This window comes from Anneissia japonica, unplaced genomic scaffold (assembly GCF_011630105.1).
Source record: "Anneissia japonica isolate Jap-2015-1 unplaced genomic scaffold, ASM1163010v1 scaffold199_len4679917_cov187, whole genome shotgun sequence".
In the NCBI taxonomy this organism is placed as follows: domain Eukaryota; kingdom Metazoa; phylum Echinodermata; class Crinoidea; order Comatulida; family Comatulidae; genus Anneissia; species Anneissia japonica.
In genome coordinates, this window is record NW_022686322.1 from 3,378,019 (window position 1) to 3,399,091 (window position 21,073).

Consider the following 21,073-nt stretch of genomic DNA (forward strand, 5'->3'; position numbering starts at 1 on the left):
ATTAGAACTGCCCATACACAGCATATTGTGTTCTATACAGTACCCAGGCATGGAGGTTTGTACTCTTGTGTAGTGACTGCTCTAGTTTATCTTGTTTTCATGACAAAAAACAAATGTCAACTTTTGTATTTTCTACAATATAAAATGAAAATGTATTCAAATTTTATATTTCTGATATAGGATAAGTCTTTGAATGATGAAAGAATTGCAGCATTGTACAATAAGTCACTTTTGGATTTCATGACATACAGGTAAGTATATAGAAACTGGACTAGCCTCTCAACTAGAATGAAATCCAGATTTGTAGTAAGAAATTAACAGGGGTCCAAAGTTGGAAGAACCCACTTGCAGGAGATCTGGTTATATGAGCTTTCTTCACACATCTTATAATATTTTGCTGTGCTTGATTATACCTTCACGTGAGCATTAATAATACAGTAGTAAAAACATGCAAGTATCATAAATTTGTGGATAATGTTTTTCGCTTGTTTACGGGATTAAATTTAGCATCATTTATTAATTCATAATTTGTAGTGTTTGACAAACACTAGTAATGTATGACAAACACGGAGTAAAATTGTTTACTGAAACATCACCATTAAATATTCAAGAGTATTTTTTTTTTTTTTCCTCAGGTCAACATGTCTACATCCTGTACTTTTCGCAGATCTTATACAACGTTTCCCGGTAAGTTGTACCAGCCTTAATCTGAGGCATTGGCGTATCTACGAGTCTTCAAATGATTGGGCATACACTATAGGGGGTTGAAGGTTAAGTGGGGTTGGGGCTTGATGATTAATAGAGAAAGTGCTAGCTCGCAAAATAAAGTGATATTTAACTACTTGATCATGATTTTTTTGCTTTGAACATTTTTAGTGGGTCAGTTGGGGGTGGGGAATGGAGGCGACCCTTAGGGACTGATCTGAGGAGGTCTTACCATTCATAAGGCAGACCTTACCTTAGATCTTGTACTTTGTGTTGCATGTTTAAAAAAATAGATATATTTTATTAATCAATTTTCATTGTCTGTAGAGTCTCGGATGGCACTTAGCACCTCAACTGATTCAGTATACCACCGAGAATATCCAGGTGTATCGTAAGGTACGGTTCACTCACCATGTGTCATTTTAGTTTAAATATCAGATCTTTTTAGATGAACTCCCAAGTATACTGTATACGCTAATATAAGTGAAGTATTATCAATGGGATATTTTTTCAATTTATATTTCAGAAACAAGCTTGTTTAATGTTAACTAATTTGCTGAGTAAACGACCATATTTGGTATGTATCAATTTTACTTATTTCTTCAGTTGATTGTTGTTGTTTTAAGAAAGATACTCTCAATATCTAAGGTATTCTGGATATTAAAATTTATAGAAAGTTTTTTATCCTGCGTATTGCTAATGTTCTTGGACAAGTTATTATATACAATATGTTTTGTGTCTATACCCTCTCTATTGGAATAGAGTTGAATAGCATGGTGGTTTAGATGCTTGACTTCCCATCACAGGGCTCAATTCCTTTGACAGCAGTGTTTTTAAAACAATTTCACTTGCTAAGCCTAAAATAGAGACTGGCCATTGTGAGAGAATACAGTAGTAGATTTCAACTGAACTCTTACCCAGTATAAAGAATATAAAAAATTAATTAATCACCAATAACGGGTCTTGACCAAGGATCAAAGCAGTGTAACCAGCACCGGTCTTAAACTCGCAACCTCTTGATATAAACCCAAAACCTTTGTAAATATTTTTGATGTTTTTGGTGTTTTGCTGGGACTTCTGACTCATTGAGTCACAGAGGCTATTGCTTCTTTAGAAGTCCCAGGACCTTTGTGTCTAATAAATAAATGAAAATGAAAAATGAAAACTCTTACCCAGTATAAAGAATATAAAAAATTAATTAATCACCAATAACGGGTCTTGACCAAGGATCAAAGCAGTGTAACCAGCACCGGTCTTAAACTCGCAACCTCTTGATATAAACCCAAAACCTTACCGCTGCACTATACCTCTTGCACGTGTATGATTGATTCTGACCATATATATCCTTTCTCGTCAAGCAGATGATGAGTTTAGGTCCGAAGACACAGAAAAACAAATAATTTGTCATTGGAGAATGCCACAGACCTCGGTTGATCGCTATGGTTTCCCACTTGACAGAAGGAATATCGAACCAGTGAGACACAAACACAGAAAATATAAATAAATATGCACTACATATTATGTCAATACATATGCTTGTTACTTGTTACTTCTGTGTGCTTATTCCTTGTGGTTACAAAGCGCTAACTACCTTCCACTGTAATTAATATTTCGCTTAAAGTTAAGCTCCGGAGGAAAAAAAATGTTGATACTCAGTTGAAAAAACTGGTTTTAAAGCTTGCATTTTGCATTTTTTAATGGAAGGAGGGAGGATATTCCATAATCCAGTCACTGTAGATTTGAATGAGTCGTCACCAGTACCCTTACGGAACATTGGTCTGACAAGATGTATCGTGGAGGCCGATCGAGTTGATCACAAATTTGTACCAGTTTGTATTAAACTTGGTAATGAAATATTTGATTTATGTTGATTGTTTAACTATTAAAGTTGGATTGTTTTGTTTTTAGGGAAATGAGGATCCAAAGAAAATGTGTAAAAAAGTATCATCAATGATTTCTAAGGTATTTAATTGCAGTACTTATATTAACTATATATTTAATTTGATTATCCCCTAACTCTTACTTTTGAATTTTATTTTTTTTAAAAGCCTTAATTTTTTATTATCTTTTGAATATAATTTTTGACATTGAAACTTTACTTCGATTTATAGGTTCTCACTGAAACACTGGATTCGGAGTCTACATTCAGACCAAAGTTTGCGCTACAGTTCTTGATGTTGATCAAGGAGTTTGCTGCCCTCAAACAGAATCTGAATGATGTAAGATTGTTAAATTGTGTTACAATAAGCAATGCTTAGACCAGTTTTTAGCCTAGTGGTTAAGGTGTTTAATTTAGGTAACTATGTTAAAGTAAATGTGAAAATGTTGGGGTAAAATTTCATTTTAAACTTGTGAAGCATTCCTTGCAAGTGTCTTTCATGTGCCTCTTGACTAAAACATTCCCCTGAATTGAATAAGTAACATGTAATGGTTTTTTGTCTTCAATCATAATTATAATAGAAAGAAGGATTTGATGTGGTCAGGAATCTTTTGCTGAGATTGAAAGAAAAAAATGAAGTAAAGAGATCAGGTGAATTGTTGTCTGCTATTGGTGCTGCCCTCAATGTGGTGAATAACAGGTTGGTAGAGGGAGTTTATTTTTTGTTATCACATATGATCAATATTTTTTTTCTGTTTTCCATAATACAACTTCATTGTTAACATATTCAAAGATTATAGAATTGCAAGCGGTTTGACTCTCGTGATTTTGTTGGAACATAATACTGTTTTAAAAAGCACTGCCACAAAGGGGCGTCTCCTTAAAAGAAGAGATTCGAGCGAACTGTATTCAAATTCTAATATGGCAGGGTGTATCTCAATCTCGTGGCAGTGCATTTTTTTTTAGGTTCCATTGTGTGCATACAAAATCACAGCAGTCAGATTTCTTGCAATTCTATACTGTTTGATAAAATTATTATTGTCATAATTGCCATTGTCCTTATTATCATTACCATCATCTTACCATTATTATTATTGATCTCTCTCTTTCATGATTACATATTTTATATATTTATGTATTTATAATTACTTATGCATTTTTTTGTTTGCTTATCCATGCAACTAGGGCTGATCAATTGAGACCATCAGTATATATGTTAAAAGATAAAAAATATAATATATGATTATTTCCTTCAGATCATCCAGCAAAAGAAAAAGGAAGAAGACAAAACATAGACAACGAAGAGCTGAGGCAGACCAAGTTTAATAAGCAACGAGATATCTGATTCTAACAATTTGTGCAACATGCCTGTCAGGGTACCTTAATGGGCATAGTAATTGTAGGATTGATGGCTGTGTCTGGTACCTAGCAAATATAGAGTGAACAGGGGTGACGCCACCTGGTGGTCCAGCTTGGGCCAGGCCCAGGTATCGGGGAGGCCTGGCCCAGCTATCAAAGAGCCACAGTAAAATCTGTAGGGGAAAATAAAACATGGTGGGAATGAGGTGGATGTTGACTGTCAGGGAACAATGGACCACCTGTCAGGTAAAAGCTACAGTAGCACCACCCCAGTTACTGTATAACTTGCACCAGTTAAAAAGGTCTGTCAGGGGCCTACCAAATGGACAGTAACTACTGTAAATCTTGTATTAAGTGCCTAGTAGATATACTCCCCTCTATCATTGTTGCAATCATCATGTACAACTGAACTGGTTGACTAATTTTCAAAATAAAGGATAGGCGGACAAGCGATCAAAAATATTGTTTTAATACTTTTAAGGCAGAGAGGTGGGAAGCTGAAGTAGTTGTTTTTTTTTAAGGTCATAGAATAAAATATATGGACAGTTCATGTCATAGTCAGATGTAGGAAGATAACTCAGGACCAAAGTTTTTAGAAATATTGATCTAGGTTCATTTGGAGTTGCTTCATGATTTCTGAATCAGTAATTTCACCACAGAAAATTTAACTACCATCACATATAAATTCTTACTTCTAATTTGCCACCACACATCTACTAATTATAATACTCATAAATGCACTTCATACAAATCTCCTATCGCCGATCGTGAGCAGTATACGAAAAAGAAATTAACATACAAACATGCCAAAGGACATAGATGAGAGTAAAGCACTCTTTTTAAATGTTAGCAGTTGTTTGCAAATTTTATGAATTGCATATTTCCTTTTAATATGCTCCAAGATTTACGCACAATAGAGCAGATTCTGTTGAGTTGTTTACATGCGAGGGTAGTAGCGTACATGAATTCTTTTTTATGTGGTGGAAGTTGAAAGCTGAAGCATTTTCAACTAACTGGCAGGATAATGCGAGCTTGTGTGCTGATATGCTACTAGTTGATTTTACGCTGGTCAAAATATTACACATAAAAAATGTAACATACATTGGGTTTGTGTGATTGTTAAAATTAATGATGATGTAAAAATATACCAATACTTAAAGACAGATACAAAGTAAACGTTTTTTCCTACCATCTTTTATTTCTGAAAGAATTTTACAAGGCGTTTACAAAATGTAAAAGTGGGGTTGTTTTAAAAAAGGAGAATGTATTTTACACCTACTGTAGTAGAAAAAACGTTCTTTATACAGGTGAGAAAAAAACTACTGTAATAGAATTATGATAATTAAAACCAATGATGATACAAAGATAAACAAAAGTAATGCGTTATTATTTTTTTTAATTATTGGTGGTACAATTTGTTTTAATGACCAAGTAACAGTGTATCCAGTGTTTTTTTATACTTCAACATTTGATTTCATTTTGTTAACTACAACACACATGAGTTTTATTAGTATGTGTTGAGAGTAGATGTAGGCAAGCATAATAATGCCAAACAGTAGTGTGTAAATTATGCCCAGTAATGGGGTCAAAAATTACCTTATCTTTGCCGTGTTTGAAGCAAATTTGAAGAATAGGCAGCTCTAGATACTGGAAATGGCAGCCGGACTGTAAAAATGCTTGTTCTCAAACAAAATAATTAGCCACTTCCGATGTTTATTGGGAAAAGGTATATATTTTCAGATGATAGCTACTGACCTGTCAAGGGTCTCACACTGGCTTGCTTAAGATTGGACATTTTTTGAAAACTATGCGCGAGGTCACAAACCTTAAGGAAAACACAGTCAAGTGTCCCACACTGATATCCTATTTAATTTTCTTCAGTTTCTGCTGAGAGGTGGCGTCGAACACCGACTATCGCTTCAGGATCGCTAGTGCCGATAGTCGTGTTTGTACATGTTGTATGCTTGTTTTGAGAAAATAGCACATTAAAAAAATATAATTTGAAGAACTTCTGGAATGCGCGAGAATATATAGGCCTCATGTGAGGTCAAAGTTAAGCGCAAAACTCCCGCGAGATGCGTGAGACTTGACAGGTCTGCTTATAACTTATACTAAATGAGCAATTTAAATATTGAATTTTATTATAAATTTATTTCAATTCATTAATCTAAACGTACTCTTAGTAAATTGAATACAGGCAGTTAATTACTAATAATATGATTATCTCAAGTATTTACAATATCTGATTAAATAATATACTTAAAACACAAATCGTGCACCAGTGAACAGAACACTAGATCTGTCATTTCTCATGGCATATACTAATTACCAATTAAATCAATCATTGACAGGAAAGTGGGTTCAGGTCATTATTGAGCCATCTTGTAGTTTCTTGTCAAAGGACCTGACATATAAACAATTTACATGGTTGCACTATTTGGCTACTTAATATTAATATTATACTAATATTAATTTGAAATTATATTAACACAATTTTTATTTCTAGTTTAATAATAGCAGTTACTAAAAATTAGGGAAGCAGAAACTATGTAGCATTATATAATTTGTTCTAGGTTTACTATTGCACTGTAAGCTGCCTCTATATATTGTCCCTTAAATTAGTGCATTGACTTGGTCCCCTACACCCTAATTACAATCCAATCTGGACCATAAAATAATCAGATTTTGGAAGATTTAGTGCGGTGCTTATAATAAATTACTGCAGTGGTGTTCCCACGTGATGTACACAGCCTTCTGTTATTAACTACAAGTGATGAGCAGATTATGGGTTATACGAACAAATGTTGCAACGGTAAAATTTAAAATAGAATTATCTCCTAGTGCATTAATGTATACAATTATATATTTTAATGATATAGCATTTGGTACCAATCATCTGGTTAATAACAGGGTTAAAGATATGATTACAATAGTTCTCCATGAATTTTTCCCCCCTTCTGGATAAACTGGAGCACCATTTGATAACTAGTAATTTACATTTATATAATTATGGCTATTTGAAGAGCATAATAAAAAAAATTATATATATATGCCTTAAAAACAATTTGATACCCTTTTATTTTTAGTATATGCAACCAACAAAGCACCAAGAGCATAAATATTATTAAATATATAAAGCAAAGAAAATGTGTAGTCGGTGTGAAAATCAAACCAGTAACCTTTGAAGTAAAGTATTCATATACCATAAAAAACAAGTTTTATAACCACTCACCTTTCCGCAGAGGTTTTAATATATACACAAAGCAACTTTTTTTATATTTGCCTTCAATAACAAGCTTTTAATTTTAAAAAGTATTTCATTAAGTACATACAGTAATATTTTGCTTATTAAACACCCTCACCACTCTGGAAGCACTGGTTCTAATAATACCCCTCAACACATCTTCTGATATGCACCATGCTGATAACACCATAAAAACCCCTCCACAGATAATGGTATGTCCTAAAGGTTATAAACATTTGGTAGGTTTGGTGCGGGAGAGGATGACTGGTGTGCTGTGCTAGGCCGTTGTGCTGCTGGGGATGTATTTTGGTCTATAGGCTTCATGCATGCTTCCTTCACCCCATTTAGGCTAGATTTCACTTCCCTAGAAATAAACAAAAACAATTGTCATCATTGTCAGATAGAGCAAGTGTAGTTCATAGTTCTGTATAAGCTTTGATATCCCTGACAGGAAAGCTGATTTTCTCTCAGGGTATTAAAGGGCAGGCCATAAATTCACATCGACTTACTTCCATGTCTGATGTGAGGAGTTAACAGCAACTGTGTGATCATCCATCTGGTGCTGTAATTGACTCATCTGGTCTTTCAGATTCTGGAGACAGCCCTGCAATGCCTGAAGTGGTCTGTGAATAAAGATAAAACCATTATTCATGTCTTGCCACATCCAAACGCCATTACTGTACTACCGAAATATGATGGTTATTAATATTATACACCTTGGCAGTGGTAGTTTAAAATATTAACAGTCTAAAAAATCTTTGTAAAATTTCTACCTGCTCTTTTCAGCTGTAGGTGTATCCGTGTCCTCACTACTAATCAGTGCATCGACATCGTAACTAACTTCTGGGATGATGACATCATCAAATGCAGATGACAGGATTGGCTCAATTTGTTTTTGTACATGTTGGTGTGGTAGTTTGTCTTGTGGTTGGTTCGCATGCTGCTGCAGTTGCTCTGCTTGTTTTTGTTTCCCAGCCTCAGCTTCTGCCTGAGCTTTTGCTTTCTTCTCAAGGTTCTTTTTAGCCAATAACTTTGCTTTCAATAACTTCAAAATAAATTTGAAATATGTTAATGAATACTATATGTTAATGTTTGAGGTAGAAACTATAAAATTTGAGTAGCTGTACTAGAATTAATCAGTAATTGACTATTGTACATTTATTTTACTATTTTCGACATATGTGGGGAAACACATTTATCTAATATTTACTAAACTTAAAACTTAAACAAAGACCATGGTGGATACTAACCTTATTTTGCTGCGCTGTGGCCTTGAGGGCAGCCTTTACTTCTGCCAATTTGTTTTTATATGAGAATTTCTCCTTACGAGTTGTTGCCAGCTCAGATTTCAAACCATCCAAGTCAGTTCTAGCCAGCTGTATAGTCAATAATTCATGTTATTACATAATTATATATTTTAAATACTAGCAAAGAGCAAATGCCCAACTTAAAGTTCTTTTACATTTCTGTACGCAGCCCTATACTGTCCAATTTCCACTAGAGTAATATAAGTAAAAAAACATGTTGGTAAAAAGTAATGTAAATCAAATGAGTGATGATTTGTTAAGCTAACCTTGAGTGCAGCATTTATACTTGTTATTTCAATTTGTTGACGTTCTTCAGCCATTTCCAACTGTTCCTTCATCGCCTCAACTTCTGATACCTTCTGCTCATATTGCCATTTCAATGCCTACAGGTAAAATAAAAATAATAAAATGTAATTCAAATAATTCACCATCAAAATATCAGCAAGATGATCAGGAATAAGCCATATTTGCATTCTTTCTTATATCAGGTGTTGCATGAGAAATGATCACATGATTTTGCTAGCCTACCTTGATCGTGTCTTCTTGAATGGGGTTCTGGGCATTTTTTTCCTGCAATAATTTTTCCAGCTGGCCCACCCTAGCTCGACTTCTTTGCACCTCATGTCTAACTGCCTCTAACTCACCCTTTTGTTTCTCCTCAATCTAAAACAATACAATAAACATTAGTAAATAACTTTTTTTAAATTAAATTTTAGAATTTTACTGAGATCTTGAGATATTGTATACTAACCTCTTTTTCCTTTTGCAAAGAACTACGCATGGCAAGATTTTCAGATGCTTTAGAGTCAAATTCTTTTTTCAGGATTTCAAATTCTGTGCTCATTTCTTCCAATTGTCTCTTTAATTTAGCAGTGGAAGATCTTTCATTGCTAAGCTGGAAAAAATATAATGTATCATACAAAGAATCAGTGAGGTGGGACGAATGTGGGAGGAGGAAGAACAATACCAATGATATTCATCAATACAGTAAAAGAACAGGTTAAAATTAAAGAATGTCAAGAGGCTAAAGATATTCAATCATTTTACTACTTGTGTAATTCAAGACAAGTAAAATAGAACACAAAACAAATGAAAAATAAGCAATAAACAAAAAATAACTGGGGAGATCCAGAGATGTCTGAAAGGAGGAGGAGGTTCCCGGGAAATCTTTGTTTTCTAGACACCCGGAAATAACCTCTGAGGCATTTTGGGCGATTAATAATTTCTTTTTCTTTCTTTTTTTTTTTTTAAATCTGCCCCTGAATAAGTAATTAAAATCCTACAGACAAACCCTCTGCAGTACATGATAAATGACAAGTACAGTAGTAGTAATATCAATAACTGATCCCAATTATTACCTAGATAATTTGGAATTGGGTCCTTTGGGGCCCACGGCAGCTGCAATGCAGCACCACACCTTGTGCCAAAAGACCATGTGCTATAAATTGTACTTTACAAGGAGAGCAGCTCCATGTTATAGAACCAAGGATAGAAAGATCATGCACCATTTTTTAACCAATTTGTTTGCCTACCTCTTTTTTAAGTGTCTTGATGATGTCTTGGTCCCTATCTAAACTTTCCTGTGTTTCCATAAACCGTCTTTTATTCTTGTTAGCGTCTTCTTTCTGCATGCTGGATCGTGTGTACAGCTCGTCTTGCAATACTGTCAACGACGACTCTTGTTTGGCGAGGGCGCTTTCAAGAGCGCTTGCATGGTTTTTTAGATGTGCATGACTTTGCTTGACACCTTTAAATATATGAAATATTTTGATCAATTTGAACATGTCTGTCATACAGTAGGTACAGAAATCTTGATTTTTACTATTTATTTATATTTAACATTTTTTTACTATTGTTTGTGCTCTCTTAATTATCAGTCACTCCACAACCACTTCCAAAATGACATTGAAGACTTACCAGCCAATCGACCTCTTTCCCTCTCCAGGTCCAGCGCCAATTTTCTGCTCTCTGCTGTTATCTTCTTTTGGTTATCCAGAGCTTTGTTAGCACTCTAAATTAATTAAAATTTAGTAAAAGATGACAATATTAAATATACTGTACATGAATTTCGTATTTAAATATGCATAATAATTTGCAAATTCCAGTATTGATTAACATATTTGAAAATTAGGTACATGTATGAATACATATCATTGAACATAGTGACAATTTTACTTACCAAAAGCTCTTCTTCAAGCTGATTTATCTTTTCTCTACATGCATCTAATTCCACATCAGAATCTTCTTTAACCTCTAAGAGTTCTCTCTCTAAGGCATTTTTGGTAGCACTAAGATTACTCAGTTGTTTTTTAGTAGATTTCAACTCTTCTGCTAACTGCTGTTTCACCTCTTGGTTATCAAGCTCAGTTTTTGTTTGGAGAGCTGTAAGACTAGATTCTGCTGCCTGTTTTTCGTCGTTCAAATCTTGCAGACGACGCTGCAACATTTCAGTAGTTGATTTATTCTCGTTGTCTTTCTGCTTAAACTCTTGACGGGCACGATTAAGATCAGATGTCAGTCTCAAAATGGTTGCTGCCTGTTCAGCAGAGTCTCGATGTGTACTACTCTGAGACTCTGCCAGTTTTTGCTTCAGAGCGTTGTTGTCATCAATGAGCTTTTGCAGTCTTTCTTGGTCACCTGCCATGACCTCTAACTGTCCTTCAATTCGCACCTTCTCTTTCATAACATCTTGCAACTGCTCTTGTGCCACAATTAGTTTTTCACTTAATTTTTGGCCTTCTATCTGGGCTGCATTTTTCAGTTCTGTTTCATGTTGCTGAGCCTTGTGGCTTTTCTGGAGTTCCTGCTTCAATGCAGCAATGTCATACTCCAGCTGAGACTTAGATTGTTTGAATTCATCTAGCATCACATTTTTACCACTGACATCTGCACTAATACTCTCCACATTTTTTTGTTCATCTGCTAAATGCTGTTGCATCTGCATCAGCTGTTCCTTCAAATGACCACTCTCCTGTTGTGCAACTTGTAACTGGCCATCTTTTTCTCCCAGTTCTTGCTTCATTTGTTTGAACCCTTTCTCAACCTTGACCATGTCTTGTCTCAGTCGTTGGATGGCATCATCAAACTGGCGTTTTTCATCATTAGCAGTTGCGAGGGCGGCCTCCAGGGCAAGCTTTTCCACTTTTAATCTGTGCAGTTCATCACTCTGGGTTGTTTGTTCTGTCTGGGATGCCTTCAGACGTTTCTCAAGAGCATCAAATTGCTGTTTTAATGTATCCACCTCATGGTCTCGTGTATTTACTGCTTCCTGCAAGTAAATTGAGTGATTAAAAGTATGACCAATTTTTTTTTACTCTTTTACATATTTTTGTATTGGTTTATATAAGTTAATTTACAGTATCTCTCTGTATCAACAACATACTTCAAAACACCTACCTGTGTTAAAGTGAACTTTCGTATTAACTCTCTCTTCTCTTCTTCAAGGGCTGACATTGCTGCCTGTTTTGTCAACAAATCTCTCTGTGCTCGTTCAAGCTGCTGCTCCAAATCTTGGGTGGAGATAAAGATGTGTGATAATTTATGTTTTTCTTCTTGAATCTGATCCATCTTAGTGGCAACTGCTTGCTGGACAGCAACCTTCTCCCTTTGAAGATCCATGAAAGCTGCTTCCCTTGCAAGCATATCAGCTTCTATTGTCTCCAGATGTTTTGCAATCTGCTCTTTCTCATTCAGGGCCTTCTGCTGGGTTTCGGAGAGCTGCTGACGGATACGAGCATTCTCAGTTTTTAAGGTTTCCATACTTGCCCCCTGAAGTACAACCTGATTTTGAGCTTCTGCAAAGTTTGCTTGGAGTTTGTTTCTAGCCTCTTGCGCAAATTTCAGTTGTTCCTGAAGCCATTCTTTAGTCTTGCTCATTGATCGCAGCTCTGTTTCAAAGGTTTTCTGAATAGCAACTGCCTGTGCTCTGTTTTCAATAGCATTATCTAAGTCTTTCTGAGTTTCTTGCAGCCTATCCTGAAGATTGGTAATATTTCCTTCTCGCTGTTGCAGTTCAGATTGAATTTCTCTAAGCTTCTGTTGCAACTTAAGGTTGGATGTCTGTGATGATCGTAAATCATCTCTCAATGTCTCTAGAGCAGCTTCTTTACCATCAATGTTGTTCTGCAGATTTGAAATGCTTTCTTCTAAAAATTTACGATTCATTTGGATAGCTTCAAGTTCAGAATGGAATTCCGATTTTTCTTGCAAAGCTGTCTGCAAATGACCTTGGCTGTTGTGTACTTGAGCTTCTAGTGTTGCTATCTGTGTTTGGAGTCGAGCTCGATCAGCAAGGGCACTAGCTGTCTCTACTGACAAAGCTTCCAACTGACCTTCTAGTCTTGCCTTTTCCTGTAAAACAGCTTGGATATCGTCTGAGTGCTCATTCCAACTGGACACTGTGCTTACTGACTCAGACCGAGACTCGTGTAATGTATTTGGTTTGTCCAAAGCTGTGGAAGGCATCTTACTAAGATCTTTCTTCTTTAATGTATAAGGCACATTGGCATGAATTGTATCAACTGTTCTTGGTGCTAAGTATGATGGTTGACTATCTGGTTGTGAAGGTGGAATTGATTTCTGTCTTGGCTGTTTCTCTTTTTGTGCCTCAACAGATGATTGCAAAGGAATTTCGGATTGTTTCTTGACATTTGGAGAGTTGTATCCATCGTTTGGCTGCATCTTAACTGGTGTTGAACTTGACATGGGTGGCATATCAGGATGGAAGACACTTTCCATATCCACACTTTCATCTGGTTTATCAGTTTTTTTGGCAATGAAACTTGTGCTAAGATGATCAGAGGGCTTTGCCTCTTCCAGAGGTGTAAATCTTGTTTCTTCAAGTGATGCTGGTTGTTTCTTGCTCCATGGAAGAATTGATCCAAGAAAGGATGTGCCTGGTGACTCAGAATTAGTATTCTTAACATCTGGTTTTGAAGCATCAGTCTTCACAACATGTTCTTGAAGTGACACCACTTTCTCATTAGAAGGTTGTCTTGTAAATGATCTCATGTTCTCAGAGTCAGAATTTACATTATCTTGTGTTATAATCACACCATCACTCATGTCTTTCATACCAACAACTGCACTACTTTCTCCCGATGCTTTAACAGTCACAAAAGTGCCACGAATATTTGGTTTAACTCCTTCTACATCTCCATTAGTTTTTGGTTTCTTCTTTCCCTTTTTGGAGTCAGGTTTCTGTACAGAACCAGAAGTGTTCCGAGTAACAGACTGCACAGGACTACGAAACAACACACGTTCAATTTTTGTACCAGGATGATTGGAAGATCCAAGAGCAGAATTTATTGCAAGACCAGTGTTTTGTCCAACTAAAGTACGGGGGCGATTATATATTGTGACTGGCTTGGGTGGACCATCACTTTTTTTTTTTTGTGCACTCTCACTTGCTTCTCCAGACTTCCTACTGTCTTCTTGTACAGGTGGATTTGTTGGCGGGTGCCAAACCAGAGGTCTTTTAATTTCTTCTGATAAAGGTGGCGAGAAACCATTGACTATGGGAGTTGGTATAAGGTTCCTCTGCATTGAGTGGGCACCTACAGGAGCTACACCCGTGTGAATTGCTGTCGGGGATGAAGCATGTTCTCGGCTTTGAAATGGGTTGTTCTCCATGGTTTTACTTGGCTAAAAACAAAATGATTAAAATCAGTTTAAAAATTGTTATAATTTGACATCAATCTTTATATGATTGTTTATAATTATTTGACATGATTTCAACATCTACTGAAATGTGTTTTTATTTTATATCCAATGGTATTTAAACTTGCTAATTACAGGATGAAACAGTTATTATGTCTCCTTATGAGACTTAGAAAATGAAGAGTCATGGTGTCTTAACAGAACTTAAAAAGAAGCCCAGGGTACAAGTGGAAGGCAAGAATCTTAACTACCAAGCTGTTCTCCACATAGAATTAAACTTTTCTCCCTGCATAATACTACTGCTAGAAATTATCTACCTCTGGTGATGAGCCAGGCTGCTGTTTCATCTGCCTCTGCACCTGAGCAATAACAGCGGCAATCTGCTCAGGTGATGCAGGCTCAACCTGTGAATTACCTGTAACCAATGAAAATGATCATATAGGCTGAACTGGAAATTATAGATTTTTTTTTTATGTGACTGGCATCAATATTTCATCCTCATCCAACAATGTATAACATGCTAATTAATTATTGATTTTTAAAATTTATTTATAGATATATTCATAATGTTGTATAAACAGAATATCTTCAGCACAAATTGAGTTTGCTTACAGCATGGTAGTTATTACAAGATATGATTTATAAAGAATATAAGAATATAAAAAGAAACAGAATAAGCTACAAATATTTTGGTTTTACAGAACTTACCAACTACAGATTTCTGTAATGCTATGGCCTCTGCCGTGCTGTCTACTTTCACATCTCCAAAAGATGAGCCTGGACTCATTGTACCCACCGGGGTCAGTGAAGTATCAGGGGATGTCTTTGGTTCTAAACTCATTATGCCTTTAAAAAAAACACAGCACAAATAAAGGATCAAAATAGTACTGTAAATGAAATAGAGAACAATATTCAGTAGTCAGTACTGTACCTAAACCAGGAAATAAAACTGTAATAACATTTTTAGAATCATTTCAAGAATATTTTAAATGAGCAAAAAACAAATGGAAGCTAATTCAACATAGTATTAGTTTTTAAAACATTAGGTGTAACAAATAAAAACTTCTCAAAAGTGAAGCCTAAAAACAGAACAACCCATTACCAACTTAAACAAATAAGAACAGTAAAATTAAATGAGTTCAAGAAATGTTTAGTGTAACACACACTACATCAATAATGATACACCAAAGGTTACAAACTATATACACAGTTGTTCTGTTCTAGCATATGGATGACTGTGTTGATCTTCATGTGTTTATTCTAGGCCTAAGTGTTTTGACTTATCTTGTATCAAGTACCTACTGGATCTAGTTAAGCACACTAATGGTTATGAATATTGTATTTGAATCCCAAGGCCGTTCAGCTTGGTTGACTACAGTAATACTTTTAAAATTACTGTACATTCAATATATAAATAAACTGCTTGGTATATATTAAAGTATTAAAGTCTGGGAAAAAAAATCAGTGAAAACTACAGTATTTTAATGTTACTGTAGACTAGAAGCGGTTGCAGACAGTGTGGCTCAAAACCCTTGTTGTGCAAGTCTTTTGCGTCCCAAGACATAATTTATCTACTTGTCTTTCCCCGCACTTCCCCACCCAAGAGATGTGTACTGTACCTGGTAGGATCCAATACCAACTGCTGATTTTATTATTGTTTACTGTAGTGCTCCCAAGAGAGCTGAGGATGTGTGACATGTGTTCGAACATGTGACCAGGTGTAATAATGTAAAGCGCATAGGGGCAATATAAATGGAGCATAATCATTTTAATTATTTCTACAGTACTGTATATGAAAAAAATTATGTTTTCATTGAAGTTTCTCAGGGTTTTCCCAGAGTAAAATCCCCTCAAAACCAAAAGAAAACATTAAACATTGTAATCAAAACAAAAACCAATTAAAAAAACCACTGGAGAAGGAAAACAAAACCAGAGCCTATAACTAAACATTTCCTTTCCCTGTCTACACTGTAGTACCATCTAGCAAAATGTATAAAAAGTAAATAAATTTTAAAGGGAAGCAAAGGGACTGCCTGCATACCAGTTATCCTTCTGATCCATTGTTTGCCCAAGTCCATTATGGACAAATATCAGGAACTTAGGGAGTACAGTAAAAAACAGATGAACACAATGAATAGCATATTATAAGAATTAATTAAATGGGGACTTCCACCCTACAAACCATGGAGGAAGTGTAACTGACATGGACTTCCTAGGTGTACTCTACAGTTTGTAGCGAGAGACTTAGTTCTACATGGTTATCAAACGATTAAAACATCTGTAGTCTACATTCAATTTTTCTAAAGGAATTTTAATGTTTTAATAATGCCAGATTGTGACAATGGATTTTCCATCTTAATGGAGTGCTAAGTTTAGGTGAATCGATGGAATCATAACTTGATTTTCTAATTTTTCTTTTACTGCACTCTTGATTTAGTGGATTCAGGCTACCTTGCCACATGATCACATGTCACATGATCAAAGAGATTTCTTTAGTGATGAAAGAGGTGTGCCCAATTAAAATATTGATACTGACCACTCACCCCTCCCCCCACCCCCTGCCGCAACTGATTCTCCCACTTCATTTCCTTGGATATATTAAGTGGTTATTGTGTACCTTGTCATTTTAATAAGAAGTGGTAAACCTTCGATATGATTTTAATACATAATTAATTAGTTTATAACTTTAATGAGTCTATCCAATTTCAATCATTACCGCACAGAATGCTTGTTTGATTTAATAATTATTGACTGTACATCATGGTTAGAAGCAGATACAGTAGACAAGGCTATCTAGAAAAAAGAATTTGTGTATTTAGTATTCAGCTACAAAAGGGATTAACTATACTTTGCCAGAATTAAGAAATTAAGTGAGACAAGGGATTACTGTAACTTTAGTAATAATCAATGACTTAATATGGAAAGAGAGCTTCCTAAACAGTTCTCTCTACTCTACTCTTGTTTGTACAGGTAATATCATTCTGTGCTATTATTAAGTAAACAAAATCAATATGAACTGTATAGTTCAGATAATTCATAATTATTTTTGCCATTTAAAAATAATATAAAAAATAAAATACAATGTATTTTTTTCATCATACAGTGAATAAAATTCTAAATCAATTTTTACAATGTCACATATTTGTATAATATAATAATGATGGTCGCATAGAGGTCTCTACAACATTATTACCCCAGAAAAGGTGGGAAAAAATAGGTGGTTACGCTCCCTTTTCCCTCAGTTTTTAAATATTCAAAAATCTGTATCTCATCATTCCAACAAATTGTTTTCCTCCATAGCCTGGCTTTAAATTTTGTTTTAAATAATATTAATAAAATATCTCAAAAGACTACTGTATGTAGTGAAAGTATCACTGCCATCTTCAGTGCACAAATTACTCACAGATATTCCTGCTGATAAATGAATCTGTGATGCATTATTGTAAATACAGTAAAGAAAAATGAACCGTCTATTTACAGTAAAATAGGCATTGAACCGTAACTAGTGTAGTGAAAATAAAATGAATTATAAAGATGATGGATTACATACATCAGAATGACAAAGTAAAATTAACATGTAAACGCTGCTTGTTGAGGGAGGGGTTCTCCCATTGTTTGTATGCTTACTTGACGTTCCATTATCTAGTTAAAGCAGTGAAACACAATAAATACACTTGGCCTAAAGGTATACTGAAACAGCCCTCATAAAAAAAAATAAAAAACTGTCGTGGTAATCAACAATGCCTTCCTTAAAATGCATTGCACCTTGCAGGCACTGTTTTGAAAAGCACATGTCCATTTAAAAATATATATTTAAATTTAAAACAGCTAGGCCTTCAATACCTGGATTTGAGTTCCAAGCCAAGTGTGATACTTACACTGTCACAAATTATGATACTGATAAAGATAAAATAAGAAAAGTAAAATTTTGTAATTCAAACATGTGAATCATAATATTATTAAACATGTGATAATAACAATAATAATAAAATAGAATAAAAATAATAATATTATTATACGATTGGTAATAATGATTACACAAAAAAAATTAAAAAAAATCACCACCAGCAAACAAAATACTATTTTATTAAATTAACAATCATTATTTGAACTGTTATAATTACCTTTTTCTGAGTAACTATGGTTCAAAGGTAGGCCTATGTTCTGCTCAGGGTTCACCAAACCAAAGTTGGCTGTATGTTCTAGAGGAATCCCTTCGTATCGTGATCCTTGAGGACTCTCTATACCAGATTCTGACCCTGGAAGTGGCAAGAATCCAGGTTCTCGACCAGAGTATATCTCCACTACAAGGTTCTTGATTTCTTTTTCCAGATCACTAATTTCCTTGTTGATTTTCTTGATCGATTGACCTCGATTTATCTCCTGTTTACCAGGACTGGATGGCAATGCAGCGAAGTTTTCGTCTGCAAAAGCCTGAAGAAGTTTTTCTTTGTCCGTTAATATCTGACTTGCATTTGGGAGATCTTCAGATATTGATCCTTCAAGTTCTGACTCCGATCCTCCAATCTGAAGCCGCAGACGTTCAAAGCTTGAGTCTTCTGATGGACTTTCTAGAAGATTAATCTCACCAGCACTGGTTAAATAATCAAATGGATCTCCCTCACTTGGACCCAAAGAGGACTGGCGAATTCTCTTGTGTTCTGAATGATAACTATTATCTCTCTGAGGCGTGACAATTCGTAAATATCTTGCGGTTGTCCAATCCGATGCATCAATAAAATCTTCTCCTAAAATTGGCAAAGCTTGTGGTCTTTCTGTTTGAACAATTTCCTGAGTTCCTGACCTAGAAACTTGGGAACTTCCAATACCACTAGAATCTAGTGACCTGTTCAAACTTTGAGATACAGGCTCTGATTCTGAAAGAGGACCTCTGTAAGTTGATAATTGAGAAGACAAATTACTTTCTGTTTGAAATGATTGTGTACCGTGACTGTGAATCTGTTGGTTTATTTCCTGTAGTGTTTCTCTAATTGATGATGCAAGAGTTATTTGTTGATTTCTATCATCAACATGAAAAAGTGAAGAATCACCAACTGTTGAGTCTACCAGAACTACATCTGAGTCAAGGAAAGTATCTCCAATGGGATTTGACCTTTGGCATCTCTCTGTCAATGCAAAAGTATCATTAGCTTTAGTCTGCGACTGTTCAATTTTAGGAACTCTTTCTGGCACTGGATTGGAAGACGGGAGGGATCGAGTTCCCTGAACAATTATATTTCCTGAAACACTTCTTGGATGGTTGTGCTCTTGATTTAAATTTGGTTGGTCTTCGCTAAAAGGCACAAGTGGATTATCTTGTCTTTGGTCTGAAGTTCTGCTTAAATTTTCACTATTGATTTGAAAGAATGCAGCTAACCCTCTTGTTGATGAATCTCTTGTTTGCCAATGCTCTATGTCTGTGTCATATGAAACCAATAGTTCAAATGAGTCAATGTTTGTAAGGTCATTCGTGATTGAATCTCTTGCATAGTAATCTGGTATGACATCAGGGTTTGATTCCATTTCCCCATGGCCATTCACATGTTTATTGCCTGCTGATGAAGATAGGTGAAAACAGAATAATCAGTATAAAAATCCAGTGGAACATTTAAATGTAATTAACATTATGTTTATTTTTTAAACCATAATGTAATTAAATTAACATAACAACAGTTCTATTTTCATATCAACAATTGACAAGAACTAGGCCTATCCAGCCCCGCCTTCTCTCTGCTGGAATGCATGATGGAGGGGCTAAAACAGATGGTTTCCCTCTTAGAAAAGAACAAATCAGTCAACACCAAAGCCTACACATAGGCCTAGCCTTTTCCAATAATCTAGCTATGGTTTGTAACATGAAATCATCGATATTCAAACCACTTATTCGTTAATTATATATTCATAGGTACAATGTTTAACATCTCACCGTGAAATAGCCAGGGAATTTGGTAAATTATAAAAATATAACTAAATTCACCGGTAGGAGCAGCAGGAAAGCCAACTTACCTTCGCTTGCCACGTCTTGTGCGCATCAAAACTGATCATAATTGAAGCATGAACAAACATGGCTGCGCCCATGAAAAACGAAGTCAACAAATTGTTAAGAAATGAAAACGAAGTATGGAAAGTAAGTACCCTAGGCAATGCTTAAAAATGTGGCTTTAAATTAGTATATATATATATGTACATATATATTCCTTCTTATCTTTTTTTGAAAGTGGAATTACGTATAAGACGTAGGCCTAAGACGTATCACATTCGCTTGTTTGGGTTTATGCTAGGCCAGAAACGATGCACTCCTGGTCACAGTAGCAGATCGGCAGGAAGTGCCAAGTAGGCCTAGCGTAGCTTACTAGGCCAAGCTAGATTGTGGAGGCTGGGGGTGGGGGGAGGAGGGAGCTAGCCAAGAGAGCCCACTATAGTACAATTTGTGAGATGAGTTAGAGAGATGAGAAATCAAACTTCCCAAGTACTACAGAACTTCTGTAGGTGCTACTGAAATTTTAACGCCGAACGGACGTATGGAAATTAATAGACAAAAATACTACGGAAATATAAATAAATAGGCTAGGCCAGAACAAATTACTTTTCCATCAGGATCTTTAGTTAGACTGTCCATAGACAACTCATACTTGGTTGGTCGGGTTACTGTAACTGATAAATTATCATAAAAAACTAAGAAAAATTGGCCCGTAAATTTGCATCTGTCTTGTTATTATCCACAGTGTAATTATCCTGTAGGATGCAGGTCAAAACGGCAATAAACCAAAATGGCAATGAACCAAAACGACAATGATTATGACAAGTACCAAAACGGCAACAGACCAAAACGGCAATGACAAAAATCACAAGTACCGAAACGGCAATAGGCATAGACCAAAATGGCAAAGGAGCGAAATCAGTTTTTGCCATTTTGGTCAT

At 35.4% G+C, this 21,073-nt stretch overlaps 3 protein-coding genes across 6 annotated transcripts in view; 2 read left to right on the top strand and 1 right to left on the bottom strand.

The window, feature by feature from the left end:
- Nucleotides 1-5,322, top strand: part of LOC117114615 (myb-binding protein 1A-like protein) — a 53,830-nt gene extending 48,508 nt beyond the window's left edge. The window contains exons 24-31 of the mRNA XM_033258307.1: nt 181-251; nt 636-687; nt 1,033-1,101; nt 1,232-1,282; nt 2,614-2,667; nt 2,817-2,924; nt 3,166-3,284; nt 3,841-5,322. Coding sequence (XP_033114198.1) covers nt 181-251; nt 636-687; nt 1,033-1,101; nt 1,232-1,282; nt 2,614-2,667; nt 2,817-2,924; nt 3,166-3,284; nt 3,841-3,910 — 594 coding nt within the window. The 3' untranslated portion in view covers nt 3,911-5,322. The remainder of the gene's footprint in view (nt 1-180; nt 252-635; nt 688-1,032; nt 1,102-1,231; nt 1,283-2,613; nt 2,668-2,816; nt 2,925-3,165; nt 3,285-3,840) is intronic.
- On the bottom strand, nt 5,323-20,279 carry LOC117116123 (golgin subfamily A member 3-like). 3 transcript variants are annotated; one of them, XM_033260107.1, is made up of 15 exons: nt 20,159-20,279; nt 18,277-19,707; nt 14,861-14,998; nt 14,470-14,567; nt 11,891-14,137; nt 10,674-11,762; nt 10,412-10,505; nt 10,027-10,241; nt 9,246-9,389; nt 9,023-9,157; nt 8,761-8,877; nt 8,438-8,563; nt 7,961-8,232; nt 7,697-7,810; nt 5,323-7,551 (listed from the first exon to the last, which is right to left on the bottom strand). In XM_033260107.1, the coding sequence occupies exons 2-15, from the start codon at nt 19,673-19,675 to the stop codon at nt 7,407-7,409; spliced, it is 6,333 nt and encodes a 2,110-aa protein (XP_033115998.1). In that variant the 5' UTR covers nt 19,676-19,707; nt 20,159-20,279; the 3' UTR covers nt 5,323-7,406. The 3 variants fall into 3 exon arrangements, with proteins under 3 accessions (XP_033115998.1, XP_033115981.1, XP_033115992.1); XM_033260090.1 differs by having other exon boundaries at nt 18,277-19,704; nt 20,079-20,180; XM_033260101.1 differs by having other exon boundaries at nt 20,079-20,180.
- LOC117116185 (UPF0545 protein C22orf39 homolog) overlaps nt 20,137-21,073 on the top strand; it is a 30,196-nt gene continuing 29,259 nt past the window's right edge. The window contains exon 1 of one of the 2 annotated variants that reach the window (XM_033260188.1): nt 20,137-20,279. In XM_033260188.1, coding sequence (XP_033116079.1) covers nt 20,217-20,279 — 63 coding nt within the window. In that variant the 5' untranslated portion in view covers nt 20,137-20,216. The remainder of the gene's footprint in view (nt 20,280-21,073) is intronic. The other variant, XM_033260194.1, reaches the window with a different exon arrangement.

Coding starts and splice junctions, on each gene's coding strand:
- LOC117116123 (XM_033260107.1), bottom strand. CDS start 19,675: ATGGAATCAAACCCTGATGTCATACCAGATTACTATGCAAGAGATTCA. Junction 10,506..10,673: donor AGCTTGAAGAAGAGCTTTTG/GTAAGTAAAATT, acceptor TAATTAATTTAG/AGTGCTAACAAAGCTCTGGA. Junction 9,158..9,245: donor CTTTGCAAAAGGAAAAAGAG/GTTAGTATACAA, acceptor GTATTGTTTTAG/ATTGAGGAGAAACAAAAGGG.